Source organism: Phocoena sinus, chromosome 18 (genome assembly GCF_008692025.1).
Source record: "Phocoena sinus isolate mPhoSin1 chromosome 18, mPhoSin1.pri, whole genome shotgun sequence".
In the NCBI taxonomy this organism is placed as follows: domain Eukaryota; kingdom Metazoa; phylum Chordata; class Mammalia; order Artiodactyla; family Phocoenidae; genus Phocoena; species Phocoena sinus.
This window is the reverse complement of record NC_045780.1, coordinates 45,864,110-45,881,612: the sequence shown is the minus strand read 5'-3', so window position 1 is coordinate 45,881,612 and position 17,503 is coordinate 45,864,110. Positions and strand designations below refer to the sequence as shown.

At 33.4% G+C, this 17,503-nt stretch overlaps 1 protein-coding gene across 1 annotated transcript in view; it reads left to right on the top strand.

The window, feature by feature from the left end:
* The window catches only part of DACH1 (dachshund family transcription factor 1), a 414,817-nt gene that overhangs the window by 276,064 nt on the left and 121,250 nt on the right, over positions 1 to 17,503 (top strand). Inside the window, exon 4 of the mRNA XM_032611650.1 lies at positions 4,950 to 5,122. Coding sequence (XP_032467541.1) covers positions 4,950 to 5,122 — 173 coding nt within the window. The remainder of the gene's footprint in view (positions 1 to 4,949; positions 5,123 to 17,503) is intronic.

Sequence of the window (17,503 nt, the reverse complement as noted above, 5' to 3'; positions counted from 1 at the left end):
TAGAAGCGACAGTGCGGGGATGACTGGAGCAGGAACTGGTTGGATGGGAGACTTTCACCCTCCCACCCAAGAGAATAGATGGAAAAGCTGTCCAAGCCCCTCTGTCTTCCAGCTCCCTAGGCCCTAGGGCTGGCAAGTGCTGATGGAGATGAGGATGCAGAGAGTGACGTTAAGTAGAATGGATTTTCTTATACTCAAAATCTGCTCAAGGTTATTAAGGGGCAGAGGAGGGAGCCTTAACAGAGCATATCTGAAGGCAGTAATTAGAGGAAAAATTAAGCTAGTTTTTATTTGTTATCCATCAGTTCTAACTGTTTGAGAACCTGGTTACCTTTAACGTAGGGGTGGCTTCAAAATTTAAGGGTTTCTCCCCAAAGTAGTCTATTTCTCTGTTTATAACCTGATCCATCGTAAAATATGTATCATAAAATACCATAAAAATATAAAATGGAAGGATACAAAATATAGTCTGAGCTCAGAAAAAGACTAAGATAGTCCACCGAGCTATTTACTTTTTCAGAACCTACGACTATGTTTTAAAGTTGGGGGTGCAGAGGATGTAAGCAGGGAACGTCCCATACCTATTCCTTATGAATCAGAATTTCAGTTACATTGAACCTTAAAACCACCTTGCTTGTCCTTGAGAAATACACATCTTTTACAGGAAAGGAAACCTAAACACACACAATTACTTTTTGTATATATGTTCCATATATTTGCATATATAATTATAGATATATTCTTACTATCGGTATAATTAGGCAGAGTAAATAAACTGTTTCAGATTATATAAATGCATAATTAATAGCTTTTAACTAGAGACAAAACAGGTAATCAGGTGTTAATTTCAATTTTTCCTCTTGTGTTCATGTACCCACTTACATCTGGTTGCTGTAAGATGGTACATTTGTTAATTCTCACTCCACCAAAATCACACCATTGCATGAGGAGCTGGCCTTCCTGATGCTTGTGGTTACACTACTTAACTTCATCATGTAACAGCTGCCTGTGTGTTCTGCCGTCAGTCAGAGCGCAGATTTATTTCCACCCGTGTAAGCAGGTGTTTAGCCTGAGATTGTTCCCATGCTTCTCCACAATATGTGTTTAGGAGTAGGTGTGGGAGATCCTCTCTTCCTTTAATCCTTACCTCCAACACATTAAAATATGGATATAGAGTCTAGATAATCAAACAGCTGGATGCGCTGAATCTTTTCATGAGCTCATGACCAATTTCCTTGGTTCAAAACCATTTTATATATTTATCAAATGTCTGAGTTTTTGCATACACGTCTCTACCCCCTGTTATAGAGTATGTTCTTTAAGGATACTAGGGCTAGATGAAGTTTGTCTTTTTATTCCATTGTAAAGTCAAAGAAATGGTAGGATTCTACAAGAATGGAAGAGAAGAATCAATTCTTTTCTGTTTCTCTGTAACTCTCCTTACCAACTGTTAGAACTTTTCTTATATGTGAAATCTGCTGTCTCCTGTAAGTTTTCATGCAGTCATAATAATAAGCTTTAATCTTAAAGGTGTATATGTGTATGCATGTTTGTGTGTAGGCTCACACATAGATACTGGCTTATATCAAATATATTGGCTTAAACCAAAGCACTTGAAATTATACATTTAATAACTATGGGCATGTCTTGTTCTGAAGTGGCCTATTTTCAATACTTATTTATTCATGCTAATAGAGGAGAAGGATGTTATAAATTAAGCAAAACTCACTTACAGCTGACTTGGTTATATATTGTATATTTTTCATTAGACTTAGTTTCTTAATTGTTTGCTCTATTTATTACCCAAATGAGCTAACATCATGAGTATTTAACAAATGATGATTGGCGGAGATGGCTAGGAGCATTTTATGTAGTGAGAAAATCCAATCTAGTGTTATAAACTTGCTATGGAAAATTCATATATAGATGATTGATATTTACCCTTACACAAGGGACTGATATCCTGTGATCCAAAAGAGATGTGGAAATAGGTAGTATATTGTATATAATCTGTTACCAGAATGATTTAATCAGAATTTTAACTTTATATTTTACACTTTGATAATGTGAAAAAATAGAATTATAAGTGCTTCTCTATTGATATAAGAGTGAAATTGAAGTATATTGGGCAAATGGCTTTTCCCATTTATTAACTGGTAATCTAGATGTAAATAAAAGAAATTGGCTCAATTGGACAGAGAAACAAAAGTAGATAATAGGTATAAGCAGAACTCAAACTCAATCCAAAATAATGAATATGAATATTTTTCCCTCCTCCATATATTAGTTAATATTAGTTAACCTCAAAAATGCAATCTACTATGAAAATGTAATCCTTGGATATTTTAAATGAAATATAAAGAGAAAATTATCTATTATTTATAAATTTCCAATGCAGTTCCCATATTCAATATTTATTCCAAAGTGTTATTTCTATATCCAAATAGTTGGTGATTATGCTTTAACTCTTGTTTTAAATGATAACATAAAAAGTAAATATGTAACGAAGAATTTTGCATATACTTTGATAAAGGCAATATAAAGTGAAAATGTTTAAAACGTTTTGTCACTGAATGCTTTCTTGACATAATATGTTCAAAAAATTTATATACTTACAGCTTTTGCATGTTTGACTAGGACCTTGGTATAAAGCGTCAAAAAAGTCACGAGTAGAGAAATAAATTGTATAAATTTGTGAATATAGAAGTGAAATTTTATATCATAGTGTAGGAGCAAGCTGGAGAGATTGCTTTCATGTGAGTCATTTCTGTATGAAGCTATAAACTTTTTTTTTAGCCAAAAGCTGTCCTGGTTTCTTGTAAAATAATAAAGATATCCATTTTAATTGATTCTCTTCATTGTTTAATAAAATTGCTTTGTCTGATTGCTGAAGAATTTGAATTGAGTTTTCATTACCCACTTCTGAAAAATTTACTCTAAGATCCAGACAGTATTGAGCTAATGAGTTTGAATTTATATTGAACCTTAACTGTCTTCCTGAAATAAATGGAAAAAAAAATCATGGCAGCAACTAAGTATTCTTCATGAAAAACTATGTCTTAGAGATTTTACAATGAGGCTTTTAATAGAGCTAAAACATTTAAATTGGAGTTTTACCTACTTTGCTGTTTCTAAGCATATTATATGAAAATACAGTTTCTTTTCCTTTTTTAAGAAATGAAAACTCATAAGCTGACAGAGATATTACAGAAACTTTCTTTCAAGTGGGTAGTTTGTATATTCAACAGATTCAGTTAAACAATAAATTAATGGTAAAATAATTTAATCTGAGAACATGCCTAAATTGAAATGATATATAAAAACCTTCCAAGGAGTACCCTATTAAGGTGTTTCAAGATCTGTTTAATCTGAGACGTGGCCATGATGTTGAAATACACGCCCTTAAAGGTACTGTTCTGACTTTGGCACCTGTATTGCCACAGTCATAAACCTAAGTTTCTCTGCAGTTGGAAACAAGAGATATATTTATTGATTCACACACAGTTAATTTATTGCTTTGATATTATTATCTTTTGTAAATGATCTTTGTGTTCCCTGGAGCATGTCTAACCAAGCTGGGCATTTAATGATTCTATGTTTAGGATTTTCTGTGGAATTAAACTGGGAACTTTAACTCTGAAGGGTGACTGGGATTCTATTATACAAGGATAACTTTGGGTTCTATAACTATGAGTGTGCTTCAGTTCCAAGAAGTAATTAATTCTCTAGGTATATAATAGAATCCATTTTATATTAAGTTGGTTAGTCAAGCAGGAGTAGACTTCATGAATAGGCTACCTGTTGTAAAAATGTTATTTTTCAGAAAATTTGAGACTGTATTTAAGAAATAGAAAAACAAAAGGAAAATATGGTTTAGGGGAAATTTACTTACTTGAGCTTATTTCCCAAGAAATCACTTAGCCAATCTCCAAATGTGATATATATTTTTTTCACATCTTTATTGGAGTATAATTGCTTTACAATGGTGTGTTAGCTTCTTTTGTATAACAAAGTGAATCAGCTATACATATACATATATCCCCATATCCCCTCCCTCTTGTGCGTCCCTCCCACCCTATCCCAACCCTCTAGGTGGTCACAAAGCACTGAGCTGATCTGCCTGTGCTATGCGGCTGCTTCCCACTAGCTATCTATTTTACATTTGCTAGTGTATATATATCCATGCCACTGTCTCACTTCGTCCCAGCTTCCCCTTCCCCCTCCCCGTGTCCTCTAGTCCATTCTCTACGTCTGATATGCTTTTTAAAACTTCATTTCCAATTATTCATTAGAAGATTTGGAATAATATTGTATCCAAATAATTGATATTCATTCCCCACAGGCAGCAGTGAAGGTTCTTGAGAAAAGGAAACACTGTACTCTTCCCCACCCCGGGGATCTCAGGCTTCTGTTACCTGCCCCCACATACCTAGAGCACTTAGCCTTCCAGTCAGTCATCCTCTCTGCCATCTTCAGCAGAGCCACCTTCTGCCAAATGGTACGATGGCATTTTTTAGCACTAAAAATGAAAGTTGCAAAGAAAAAAATCTAATGATCGGATAGTGAAATATAGGACATAGTAGATAGGTACACTACATTTAGACAGCTAAACGTGATAAAGAAAACCATAGTATTTTAAACAAGAATCAGACTGATCAGAAGAATAATGTAGCAAAGAACTGTTTGTATTAAACACAAATGAAGAGTGGTGAGTGATAAAACATGGCCCCAAACTGGCTAGCTTTAAGCCTAATTTCCCTGAGTGATAAGTGGGTACTGTTGCATGCAAAGAGGACAAATATTTTTCCTTTGACTCTCATTATTAGAACATTTTATAATGCTTCAATTTTCAGTGATTTATATCCTTAGCCATTTTAATTAATGAGATATACCATGTTTCACTGTTTTACTTGAATAGAGAAATGATGATATATGTGTATTTTTTACAGGACTGGAACTGCCTTTTATGATGATGCCCCACCCTCTAATTCCTGTCAGCCTACCTCCAGCATCTGTCACCATGGCAATGAGCCAGATGAACCATCTCAGCACCATTGCCAATATGGCGGCAGCAGCACAAGTTCAGAGTCCCCCATCCAGAGTTGAGACATCTGTTATTAAGGTAATTGTTTAATTACATGATTGATTTGCCTTAAGCCAAAATCATCTTCAGCCACCATCACTCAATCCATTTTTCTTACTCCACAAGTAGTTCTAACTCTAAAAAGCTAAGCGATAGTGAATAGATTATGAGAAAAAAAAGTCACTTATAGTAATTAAAACCAGGGGTACAGTATTTAGGCAGGTTAGGATAACTTGAAGTTCTCTATTATATCTACTAAGGGAAAGATGAACATAGCATTTTAAATGATATACTTCAAATTGTGTGTATGTGCTTATATGTATGGTTGTGTTTGTGTTTGTGGGTATGTGTGTATGTGTGTGTGGTGTTATGAACCATAAGGTGTGGAAAATGGTATCTGATTTGTTTTCAGAAGACCAAAAGGGTTAAATTATGGTTCTGCCACTTAACTAGCTGTGTCACCTTGGGCATGTAGCTAAATCTTTCTGATTATTTCTACACCTAAAAAAATGCATAATACAGTGTGGGTGTAAAACCTAAATGAAATAATAAAATTGAAATTTTTTGTAAATTCAAAAATACACCGTAAGTAGAAGATAACATTACTGTTATACAGGTATCACGTATATGTATATATACACACTTCTCTGGCTCTCTCTGTATATGTGTGTGTGTGAGGTATGTGTATACTTTTAAATATGTGTGTGTGTATACTTTTTCATTCATATTATTTTATAATGTATATTTAAATCAAAGTACTCTATTTATTTATTTATTACTGGAGTATAATTGCTTCACAATGCTGTGTTAGTTTCCACTGCACAACAAAGTGAACCAGCTACATGTATACATATATCCCCTCCCTCTTGGACCTCCCTGCCACCCACCCCATCCCACCCATCTAGGTCGTCACAGAGCACCGAGCTGAGCTCCTTGTGCTATACAGTAGGTTCCCACTAGCCATCCATTTTACACATGGTAGTGCATATATGTCAATCCCAGTTTCCCAGTTCATCCCACCCTGTCCTTCCCCCTCTGTGTCCACCCATCCATCCTCTATGTCTGCGTCTCTATTCCTGCCCTGAAAATAGGTTCATCTGTACCATTTGCATTGTCAGAATAGATTATTAATTTTTAAACTAAGTAAAAGATACCTCATGCTGCATTATCCGTATTTGACATAATTATTATCTTGTTTTTCTGAATATAATACATGTGAGTTTAGGGGAGTCTCTGGAGCATATTTTACATAAAAGGCCTTGCTACAATTCTTATTCATTGCTGGTGGTAATGCAAAATGGTATGGCCATTTTAGTAGATGGTTTGGTGGTTTCTAATGAAACTAAACATACTCTTACCCTACAACCGTATAATTTTTATCAAAAGGAGTTGAAAATTTAGGTCTATACAAAAATTTGTCCATGGGTATTTATAGCAGCTGTTTTCATAATTGCCAAAATTTGGAAGCAACCAAGATGCCTTTCAAGAGGTGACTGGATAAAAAAATTGTGTACCTCCGTGTGTGATGACTTTGTTGTTTGCCATTTGTGACAATGTGGATGGGCCTGGAGGGTATTATACTTAGTGAAATAAGTCAGACAGAAAAAGACAAATACTGTATATTTTCACTTATATGTGGAATCTAAAAAATAAAACAAATGAACAAATAGAACAGAAACAGATTCACATATACAGAGAACAAACTAGTGGTTACCAGAAGGGAGAGGGTTGGGAGGGAGGGTCAAAATAGGTGAAGGGGATTAGAGGTACTGAACTACTAGGTATAAAATAAGTAGGCTACAAGAATGTAATGTACAGCACAGAAAATATAGTCAATATTTTGTCATAACTTTGTATGGAGAGTAATCTATAAAAATATCGAATTACTGTGTTGTACGCTTGAAACTAATATTGTAAGTCAGCTATACTTCCAAAAACTGAATTAGCATTTGTTAAGTGAGTGAGCCATGGTTCAACAACAGACCACAAGAAAAAATGAAATAGAGAAGTTTATTACTCACAGGTCATGGAGGAAGTACTTGGCATGCCTCAGGGGACCAGACAGGGGGGTCAAGGCAGAGTGCAGACAGAGAGAACAAGGCAGGACCTGAGGCAAATTGCTTTATTAGGATCCATGGGTGGGGTATTTCAGGATTTCCAGGCTGGAGCTGGATTGGTCAATTCAAACCAAAAGAGTAGGGTTTTGGTAAGTCTCCCACGGGTCTTATTTAAGAAGACTGTTGATCACAAGGGCTTTTGGGGAAGTCATACCAGGGACTTACATTTGCTTATGACTTTGGCTGCTGTCTAGAGCATGCACTTGCATGAAGGGGGCTAGTGTCAGTTTAAGGTCCCTGTAGGCCACATGGTAAAACAAAATGGATGCTGAAGCAGCAATACCACAGAGTAGCTTAGCTGAATTCTCACCACCATACAATGGAATATTATTCAGAGCTAAAAAGCAATGAACCATCAAGCCATGAAAAGGTATGGAGGAAACTCAAATGCCTACTGCTAAGTTGAAGAAGCTAGTTTGAAAAGGCTACACACTGTATTGTTTCAAGTGTAGGACACTTTGGAAAAGGCAAAACTATGGAGATCCTAAAAAGATCAGTGGTTGCTAGTGGGTGGGAACAGAGGATGAACAGATGGAGAACAGGGGGTTTTTAGGGCAATGAAAATACTCTATATGGTATTATTGTGATGCATTTAAGTCATTATACATTTTGTAAAGACCCTGTCATTACTTATATAGAAAGTTGAATAATATGCAAATAGGAATTTTTCATATAATAATACTCTATAAACAAAGATGTGTACTTGCTCCTTAAATAATTTTTGGAAGAATCCTTACCAGAGGAAAATAACAAGAAATATCACAGGAGGCCAAGATCAACTACCAAAATATTCTTTCCTGAGAGAATGCCACTGAATGCTACATTGTCATCAGTGAGGGAACCGATTTGTTAATCAAGGTATCGATTCAATTTATGATCAATTTTGATAATAGTTATTACTGAGAATTCAACATTTTCATTGTCTCACTCATTTGAAGCAGTGTTTAGTAAACTCATATGATACGTATTAATTAAACTTAATTTAGGGGAAATTTTTATTTTCCCCAAAGAAAATGGTTGACTCTTATGTCACTTTAAAGAGTATGGGGCCCAAGTGGGTAATTAGAATAGAGCCTACAAGTTTGTTTGCCTGAAAAGATTCTAAATATGAAGGCCAATTAAAAGTGAAATGTTAAATACCAAAGAAGATTTACCCGCACTGGAAGAAATGATAAAACAAGAGAAAATAGGCTTTGAGGGATGGTCCATATGCGGAAATGTGCTATTTACATTTTTTGACAGTAATGACAAGAGTTAAAATTAAAACTCAACCCAAATGAGAATAGCAAAAAGAATTTGTAGGACAAAAGAAAAGCAAAACCATAGCTCTCAGACTTACAAGCTTAAAAAAATGTTTTGTTATCTATTTCTACGAACTAAAGGAACTCCAATGATTTTCTTATAAACCTATTTATGAAAATGTACCTACCAGTTCAAGCAGTAGAGCAGGGTCTGCAAGCTGCTGAACTTGGGGAAAACCTACGCTGCTGTCAGTTTTTGGATGGACCATGAATTAAGAATGATTTTACATTTTCAACTGGTTGGAAAAAAAATCAAAAGAAGAATAATCTTTCATGACACATGAAAATTATATGGAATTCAAATTTTAGTGTCCATAAATAAAGTTTTCTGGATATTAGCCACACTCTAATTTACGTAATGTCTATGGCTACTTTCAAATACAAAGGCAGTGTTGAATAAAATATTTGCTAGCTAGCTTTTTATAGGAAAATTTTGCTAATCCTTGAGTTCTGATTAAATCAAACCCATGTGAATCTTAGGCTGTGGTGAATGGAAGCAACGCAAACTAAACTGTCAAACACCATAGAGCCATAGGATTTGGCATTGAAAGGAAAAGAAATTAAAAGCATTGAGGAAAAGAAAATTATATAGGTGAGGACAGTACCACCATGACATTGTTATTTGCTTTAAATGCAAGCCTCCATGACAGTGTCTGCTAAAGTACTGAATTTAGATTTTCTCTGGTTGATTGTCTTGGACTACTGTAAGTATTTTAATAAGGTAACTTTGAGGAGGGAGGAAAAGGATATATACTGTTTACACAATAATAATTCTACCTTAAATCCCAAATAGCTAAATGTCTAAGATTATATTAAATCATTAGACATTCTGTATTAGTCTATTATGTATCAGTGAAACCCATATACTTTTACTGTTTAATATTCGTAGAACGTGAAGAGTCATAGGCTTGGGATGTTAAGTGTTTCGTAATCCAGCTCCCTCCATGGTGGAGAAAGCATTCCTGCATCCTCTCTACCCATTTTTATATATCTATTTTATAGAAGGCCTATTCTATTTTCAGCAAATTTAAGAGTGTGAAGGTATTAATTGATCAAATTAAAATTTTCCTCTCAATAGTTTCTACTTTAACTTTATTCTTTTGGAAAAAATGTCTCCTAATTCTTCTGCGTTCTAACTATTTAAATATTTAAGTCCTCTGCTATAGTACCTATGATGTTTCTTTTTTCCAGACCAAAATTCTAATTTCTTCTGACAATTTTTCATCAAGCCTCTTGGTTGACCTTCCTTTTCTTAAATAAGCCCCCTCCTCACTACCCCTCTCCTGCATATTACTCTAGAAGTGAACCCATCAGTGAAGAGACCAGAACTAACATAAACCTCAGTTTGGACAATAGTTTATAAATGTAGTCATAGTTCATAACTATTTTTGCTAGTTGAATGTGTGACTCGGTAAATCTCATGCATTTTTGACATGAAATTCTACTAAGCCAATTCTTTATCTTTTACTTGTATTAGGAATTTGCATTTATCCATATTAATTTTTTATTTTCCAGTCTATTGATTTAGGCTCTTTAGATATTCTTGAGTGTTAATACTCCAAACTATCATATTAGCTATTTATACCATCTTTGTATCATTTCCAAATTGTAAAAGGATTGTATTACTTTAAATCACTGAGGAAAATAAACAGTATAAATCAAGAGATCAATTCCTCTTGTCATTAGAGATTTTCTAATAGGCTGAAATGTTCTACTAATTGGTTCTCTTTGGGAATCATTCATCAAGTAACCCCAAATCCCCCTGAATGAATCAATATTTTTCTCACTTTTATTTAATAAATTCACAATGATATTATAAGTATTTTTAAAAAATGGTTCTTTCTGAAATAAAAAGAAAATTAAAAAGAAGCAAGACAACATATTTTAGTGGTTTAAAACATGGATTCTGGAGGAAGACTTCCTGGGTTTATATTCCAGCTCTGCCATCTCCTAGTCTTATGACCTTGTAAAAGTCACTTAATATCCCTGTCTTTGTTTCCTTTTCCGTACAATGGGGATTATATCATTACTACCTCATCAGGTTGTCATAATGAGTAAATTAGTATTTATAAAATCATTAGAAGACTTTCTATAGTGACATTATCTTCATATTATCACTGGTTTATTTTCCCCCCAAGTATTCACAATCTTCTGTTTAAAAATAAGTTCTAGAATTTTATAGGGAATCTGTGTCAAGCTTTTGAAATATAGTTGCAATTATATAGTAAGACCTCTCTCTCTGTCTCTCTCACTCTCTTTTGCTTGTTCAACCCTTTTCACCTAACAAAAGTAGTGTATTTTGCTTTTGGTGGGTTTGCTAGTTCAGTAGTATACAAAGCAGACTTTTAAATGTATTTTTTTTCCAGATTTCACTTTTTTTTAGTGATAATATGAAATTGTTTTTGAGAAATTTGGCAACATTCATATTGTTCTACATTACTGAATAATCTTTCCTCACATGCCACATTACAGCATTTTTCTGAGAACAGGGAATATGACTTAAATTTGTTAATTTTCTCTGCCAATCTGCTGTTTTGTGTGTGTGTGTGTGTGTGTGTGTGTGTGTGTGTATGTGAGAGAGAGAGAGAGAAATAGAGATTGTTTATGACATTCTCATTTAAAGAATTAAACATTGAAAAAAATTTTAAATACAATGTATACATTTTCCATTCTCTAATACTTTTTTTCAAAACAGGTCCCTAAAATGCTATATCAGTAAATAGGACTTTACTTGCGTGAAGTTCAAAATGTTTAAAGATTATAAAAACTAGAACCAGAGTAACCAGATTCTTGAAGTAGATTAAAAAATCTTACAGCTATGTCATTTACCTCATGTTTGCTTTGGGGTACAGAATAGTTTATCTTGGGACAAACATAAATAGCTCTAGATGTATGCATCACTTTTAAACTTTTTTTTTTGCAAAAAACTATTTCGTCTGAATTTTACTTGGATTTAGAGAAACAGCTAAGTCTTCTCTCTTCATGTTTATTTGGGTATTGATATTAAATATGAAAAGAGAATGCTTACAAGAAAAAGGAAGTATTAAAACACAACTACCACTAAGGATACCATACATCAGTGTATTGAAATATAAGACATATTTAGATCCATGAGTTTATAATAATACTAAATATAATACAATTCTCCCTTGGAGAATTCTAGGGAATTGATTCTTTTAAAGGACAAATGAGGGTTTAAATAAAGGATAAAGGTGTGGAATCAAGCATTTTCCTGCCTTTCCCATACAGACTGTCCCTCAGGATAACACAATGATGCATGAGAGAAACTTTCTATTCATATAGATAAATGAGTATGGAATGATATATTGCAAATAAATGAGTATGGAATGATATATTTCGAATTCATCAAATTGCACGTCCTAATGAAGTGATGAATCTGGGCTATGATTATCAGTGGTGGCTGGCATCATAAAATGCAACCAAGAAGACATTATGCACTTCCAGTGAAAGCATACACCACCATCTATGAAGTACTCTTGCCCCCACATCAACTTGAATCAAGCATCCAGATGCACTTACGCCAGATATTCAGAGGACAGAGGAACACAGAGACGAATTAGACCCATCAAGGAACTGTAAGCAGTTCATAGAGGTGGTGGCCACTTAGAACATACACAGTGCCTTAACTAGATAAAAAATTGGCTTTAAACATTTGGCACGAACAGAGTGATGCCAATTGATGGCAATGCTGGCCAAATCAGAACTTACCATTTCTTCCTTGCTCTCCTCCCTCTATTCTACCTACTTGACTATAGAAAAGGAGGGACTTCTCTTTTAATTAAGATAATAGTATTTATTATTACATAAGCCTGAGGTATAACTTCTGAGTCGAGACTGCCTTTTGCTGCTCAAAGTAACTGTAGGAGTTTATATTACCAAATAAGAATCTGGAAAGTTACTAGGCTGCCTGAATTTTCATACAGTTATGGGAAAAACATAGTTCCCTATCAACACTGAATAAGTTTGAAGAGACAGTAGGAGAATAAAATGAGGTTGTTTATGACTACACTCATGGGTCTTACCACTTTCCCATTTAGCAAAATTGAGTATTTCTTGAGTATCATCATCAAAACAAATAAAAAGAGCTATGTAAATATCCCTTGAAGCCTCAATTTAGAACTCTGAGTTAAGGAGTTTTGATGGTGGCTACCAGATATTCTACCAGATGCAAGTATATTCGGTTTGTTGATGTCTTCCAGAAGTACTTTTTAACATTTTCCTGAACCCAGAATCCCAATCCTATTATTTATCCTTTCAGTTCACTTTTCCAGAATAAGAGAATATGGGTGTCACAATCAGTGTGTATGATTCTGGATTTCACTAACAGTATTTACTAGCTGATGATATATGCTCCATGAGGGAAAGGAGTTTTGTCATTTTGTTTACTTACGTGTAACCAGAGCCTAGAACACTGGCATATATTAAGTGCTTAGTAAATATTCTCTGAACGAATGAAGTCTGAGTTGTGTTAAAGCTCAGGAGTTTAGGTTTTATAAAGTGCTAGTCAACTTTAATTTCATAAGATAAAAGTTGTATTAAGATAAATTTAACATTAGTATATCTTCTCCCCACTTCTATAACATACTCAATAAGGGAATTGCTAACTGATAAAGAGATGAAAATGAAGATAATTAAAGAGAGCAATATAAAGTAAAGCTAAATGAAATAACCCATTTAGAGAAATGAGTTGTGATTATTTAATCTTACTCTAAGAAAATATTTTAAGTTGATAAAATATAATGCATTTTGTGGTGGAGGTGAGGCAGCAGACACAATACATTTTTTAATGTTTAATTAATCACGTGTGTAATACCGAACATTTTATACGTTTTATTTAATTTTTATTTAATTTATTTTTTTATTGAAGTACAGTTGATTTACAATGTTGTGTTAGCTTTGGTTGTACAGCAAAGTGATTCAGCTATATATGTATATATTCAGCTAGATATATGTATATATATTCCTTTTCAGATTCTTTTTCCTTATAGGTTATTACAAAATATTGAGTATGGTTCCCTGTGCTATATAGTAGGTCCTTGTTGGTTATCTATTTTATATATAGTAGTGTGTATATGTTAATCCCAAACTCCTTTTTATTTTAGAATTAATTGTTTTAAATTCCACCTTTGATTCTGAATTGTGCTAGAGACCAATACTTCTTGTTCTACCTAGAGGCAATAAATGCAGCTTTCCCTTTATTGTTATTCTGATACCATTAGTTTATTAGTCTGACCTTTTTTTTTTCAGTGAGAGTGTATTCCTCTTACATTTTCATTTATTATTGTGGCTAGTTTTATAAAGATGAAACACTGCAAAAGATTGTGTTTTATTGATTGGTGGAGTTATGATGCAGGACTATAAAGCAGTGTGTTGAAGTATTAAATTAAATATTCTTCCTCTTTGTCCTACTTCAGGGCCATTTTGGAGGTTAAAGGGTCTCACACAAATGAAATGATAAATCCAGTTTACATAGTTTCCCTATAGACATTGAACTGCTTCTTTCTTATTATGTCTGAATAAAACTCATTATCTATTTTGTTTCAGTAATAATTATGAGATTCTCTCCTAAGCAATTCTTTACTGTCTCCATTATTCTCCATCTTATAGCATACTCTGGAAAGGCAAACATATAAATATGATAAAAGAATTAAGCTGTTGAAATAAATTAATTTATTGTGCAACAATGTATTCAAATCTTACTTGCTCAATGGATTTTACTTTAATGAAATTCTTCAAAGAACAATACATCATGTTCCAAAGATTGAAATTATACATTAAGTGAAATGACTGAATATGTTGTGTCTCAGTTTATAGAAAGTTTCAATTAAATACTTAAGCTTCTAAAGCATAAAAATTTGCATAAATTAAAATATTTCTTTAAGTAAAAGTATTAAATATTGTCTGTATCCTTTGTTCTTAGACAAAAAATATAATTAAAGTAAAAATAAGCTAAAGCTAAAATAAATACTACAATTTCACCTATGATTCCTAAGCCTTAAATTATGATTTAATATTATTTTACATTAAGATTTTAATCTAGCTTATTTTTGACTTAGTTTATTATGTGACCTTTAGAGTGTTATGAATGTATAAGTGAATAAGTGAATAATGCATGAATGAAAAGAATCATCAAGGAAAACTTTTACAGTTAAATAAAATTGACTAATGAAAAAATTGTTATACTTATGTGGAAAATAAATAAATAATTGTTCAATGGCACAATCATTGTTACTAGAGTTTTGTGCATTAAATATTTACATATTTTATGAGTTAAATATCTCAGGAAAAAATCAGTTTCTCATGCTTTCCATTAGTGCCACTGAGAAATCTATTATGACAGGAAACTCAGACTTGCAAAATGATTTTAGAGGGATTGATTTATTTCAAGATTGCACTTTACCTCTGTTTGGCTAAACACATGCCACTGAAAATATGATCACTTACATAATTATTCAGAGGAATATTAAAATGTATTGATGGATAAACATTGATTGAGTGACTTTGGGAGAAAATAGAATGGCTAATTTAGATAATTTTATTTATATAAAAATATAATAATGTTGTTTCCTAAATATATACCATGTGTTTCTGCATAATCCAAGTGTTAAGAATTAGATGTATTAGGAATTAACTTTAAAGCTTAGCAAACTTATGTACCTCTTTATCAGAATTTCGAGAAATCAAGGTTAGACTCTATATCATGTATATCTGGTCATGTATGCAGTTAACTATAGCATGGCTTATTAATACATTTATACAGACTAAAAAGGAGTTCTATACAGTTTTATAAATTCATACTCTATAATAAATGCACAGATATTCCAAAAATGATACAAACTCCAGCCTTTGAATGCTGCACAGAAGCCAAGATTATCCTTTGATTTGTGATTGCAAAGACTTGATGTGACCTTTATTGCCTTATTTTTAAATTAAAAATTGTGGGATATTTGTGCAATTGAATATATTAAAAAGTAAAAAAGGTAAACTATTAATACAGGCAATAACCTGAATGAATCTAAAAAACATTTCGTTGTGTAAAAAAAAACAGACATAAAAAGTATGTACTATATGAGTCCCTTTTTATGAAATTCTAGAACCAGCCAAACTACTCCCTGGTGATAGAATTCAGAAAGACGTTGCTTCTGGGGATAGAAGGAATAGGCTGGGAAGGGGCATGAGAAATCTTTCTGGGGTTATGGAAACAGTCTAGATCTCGACAAAACTCATCAAACTGAACACATAATAAATGTACAGTTTGAAGCTGCTTCATAGTTTAAGGTAAGGGTGAATGTTAAGAAGAAAGATTTATAATCCCAGCTGCTTTTAAATTATAATTAGAAGATAGGAAATAACTTTTGGCATCCAGATGTGGATTCTCCACTCTTTTAAATCGTATATGTGTTTGTTTTTTAGAAATGTAGGTCATTTGTTTGCCATGTGAACTAAAGAACTTATACCATTTAGAAGCATAGCTTGTTTGATTTATTTGTTGTGGAAAAAATAACTAATATTGTGTTCATTTTGCATGTTGAGACATAGAGTTTAAAAATACATCTTGCGACTTTTGAGAGTAGAATTTAGTTGACATTTTTCTTTTTTCCTTTTGGTACAATATTGTTTGACCTGGCAAATTATTTGTTGTAAAGTTCCTTTTGGGACTATTTTTTATTTTATGGTATATATATTGAGAAGCAGTTTTATGTATGGATTTTGGAAGAGGGCTTGGCTATCTTAAGGGTTACTTTCATTTTATTTGTCATGATCCTCAAGAATAGAACCTCTGTTGAAGATGTTTATTGACAATGTGTAGGACTGAAAAATTAAAAGGGTATGAAACAAGTGGTGCTCAGTCTTGGATATACATTAAAATCGCCTGGAGAGCATTTAAAAATACTGGCTTCTGGGCCCCCCTTCAGACTCAGTGTATAAGGTCGCTGTGAGAAAGTACAACAAACTGGGTGGCTTAAAACAACAGAAATTTATACCCTCACATTTCTGGAGTCAAAAGCAAGATGTCAGCAGTACCATGCTCCCTCTGAAATTCTAGGTAGCATCCTTCCTTGTGTCTCCATAGTTTCGCATGGTGGCTGGCAACCCTTGGCAATCCTTGGCTTGCAGCTGCAGAGTTCAGATCTCTACCTCATCTTCACATGACATTTTTCCCTCTTCACAATTTTTCCATTTTTCACATTTTTCCCATATCTTCACAATGTCCTCTTGTGAAGACATCTGTCATGTTGGATGAAGAGCCCACCCTACTTTAATATGACCTCATTGTAACTAATTTCATCTGCAAAGACCCTATTTTCAAATGCTCACATTCATAGGTATTGGGGGTCAGGACTTCAATAATTTTGGAGGGACACAATTCAACTCATGACCTTCAGTAAGCCAGAATCTTGGGGAGTAAAACCCAGGCATAGGTATGTTGAAGAACTTCCCAAGTGATTCTAATTCAAAGTAGAATTGCAACCCATCACAAGGCTTAAAGGAACTTTTGAGTTTGAAGACATACATTACCCTCTTTCTTTGTTAGTACAAAGCCTTGTGTGTCTTCCATATTACATTAGCCTTTGATATTTTGAAAACAGCCTCCTACAGGCCAATTCCATTTTAGAACTTTTTATTTTAAAAAGTCTGCTTTTTTTCATATTTGCATCTTTGCTCTCTAATCAGGAATAATTTACTTATTATTTATTATGTATCATGTATCAGTTTATTTGTACACTTCCAAATATTTATGAATTATTGGAAAGACTGTTCTTCAAGGCCTGTGTGTGTTGATAGCTGAAGGTATAAACATCTTGTTGCTCGAAGAAAATATTAACAAATGAGTATCTTATTTCTTAATCAGTAACTCTATTTATAATAGCTCATTGGAGACAGTTATACAATACATTTGCACATTGGTCTCATAGGGAAGGTGCAAGACTTAAAGGGGAAGGTATGGAGTGGGACCTGAGTGTTAACATAGAACAGTA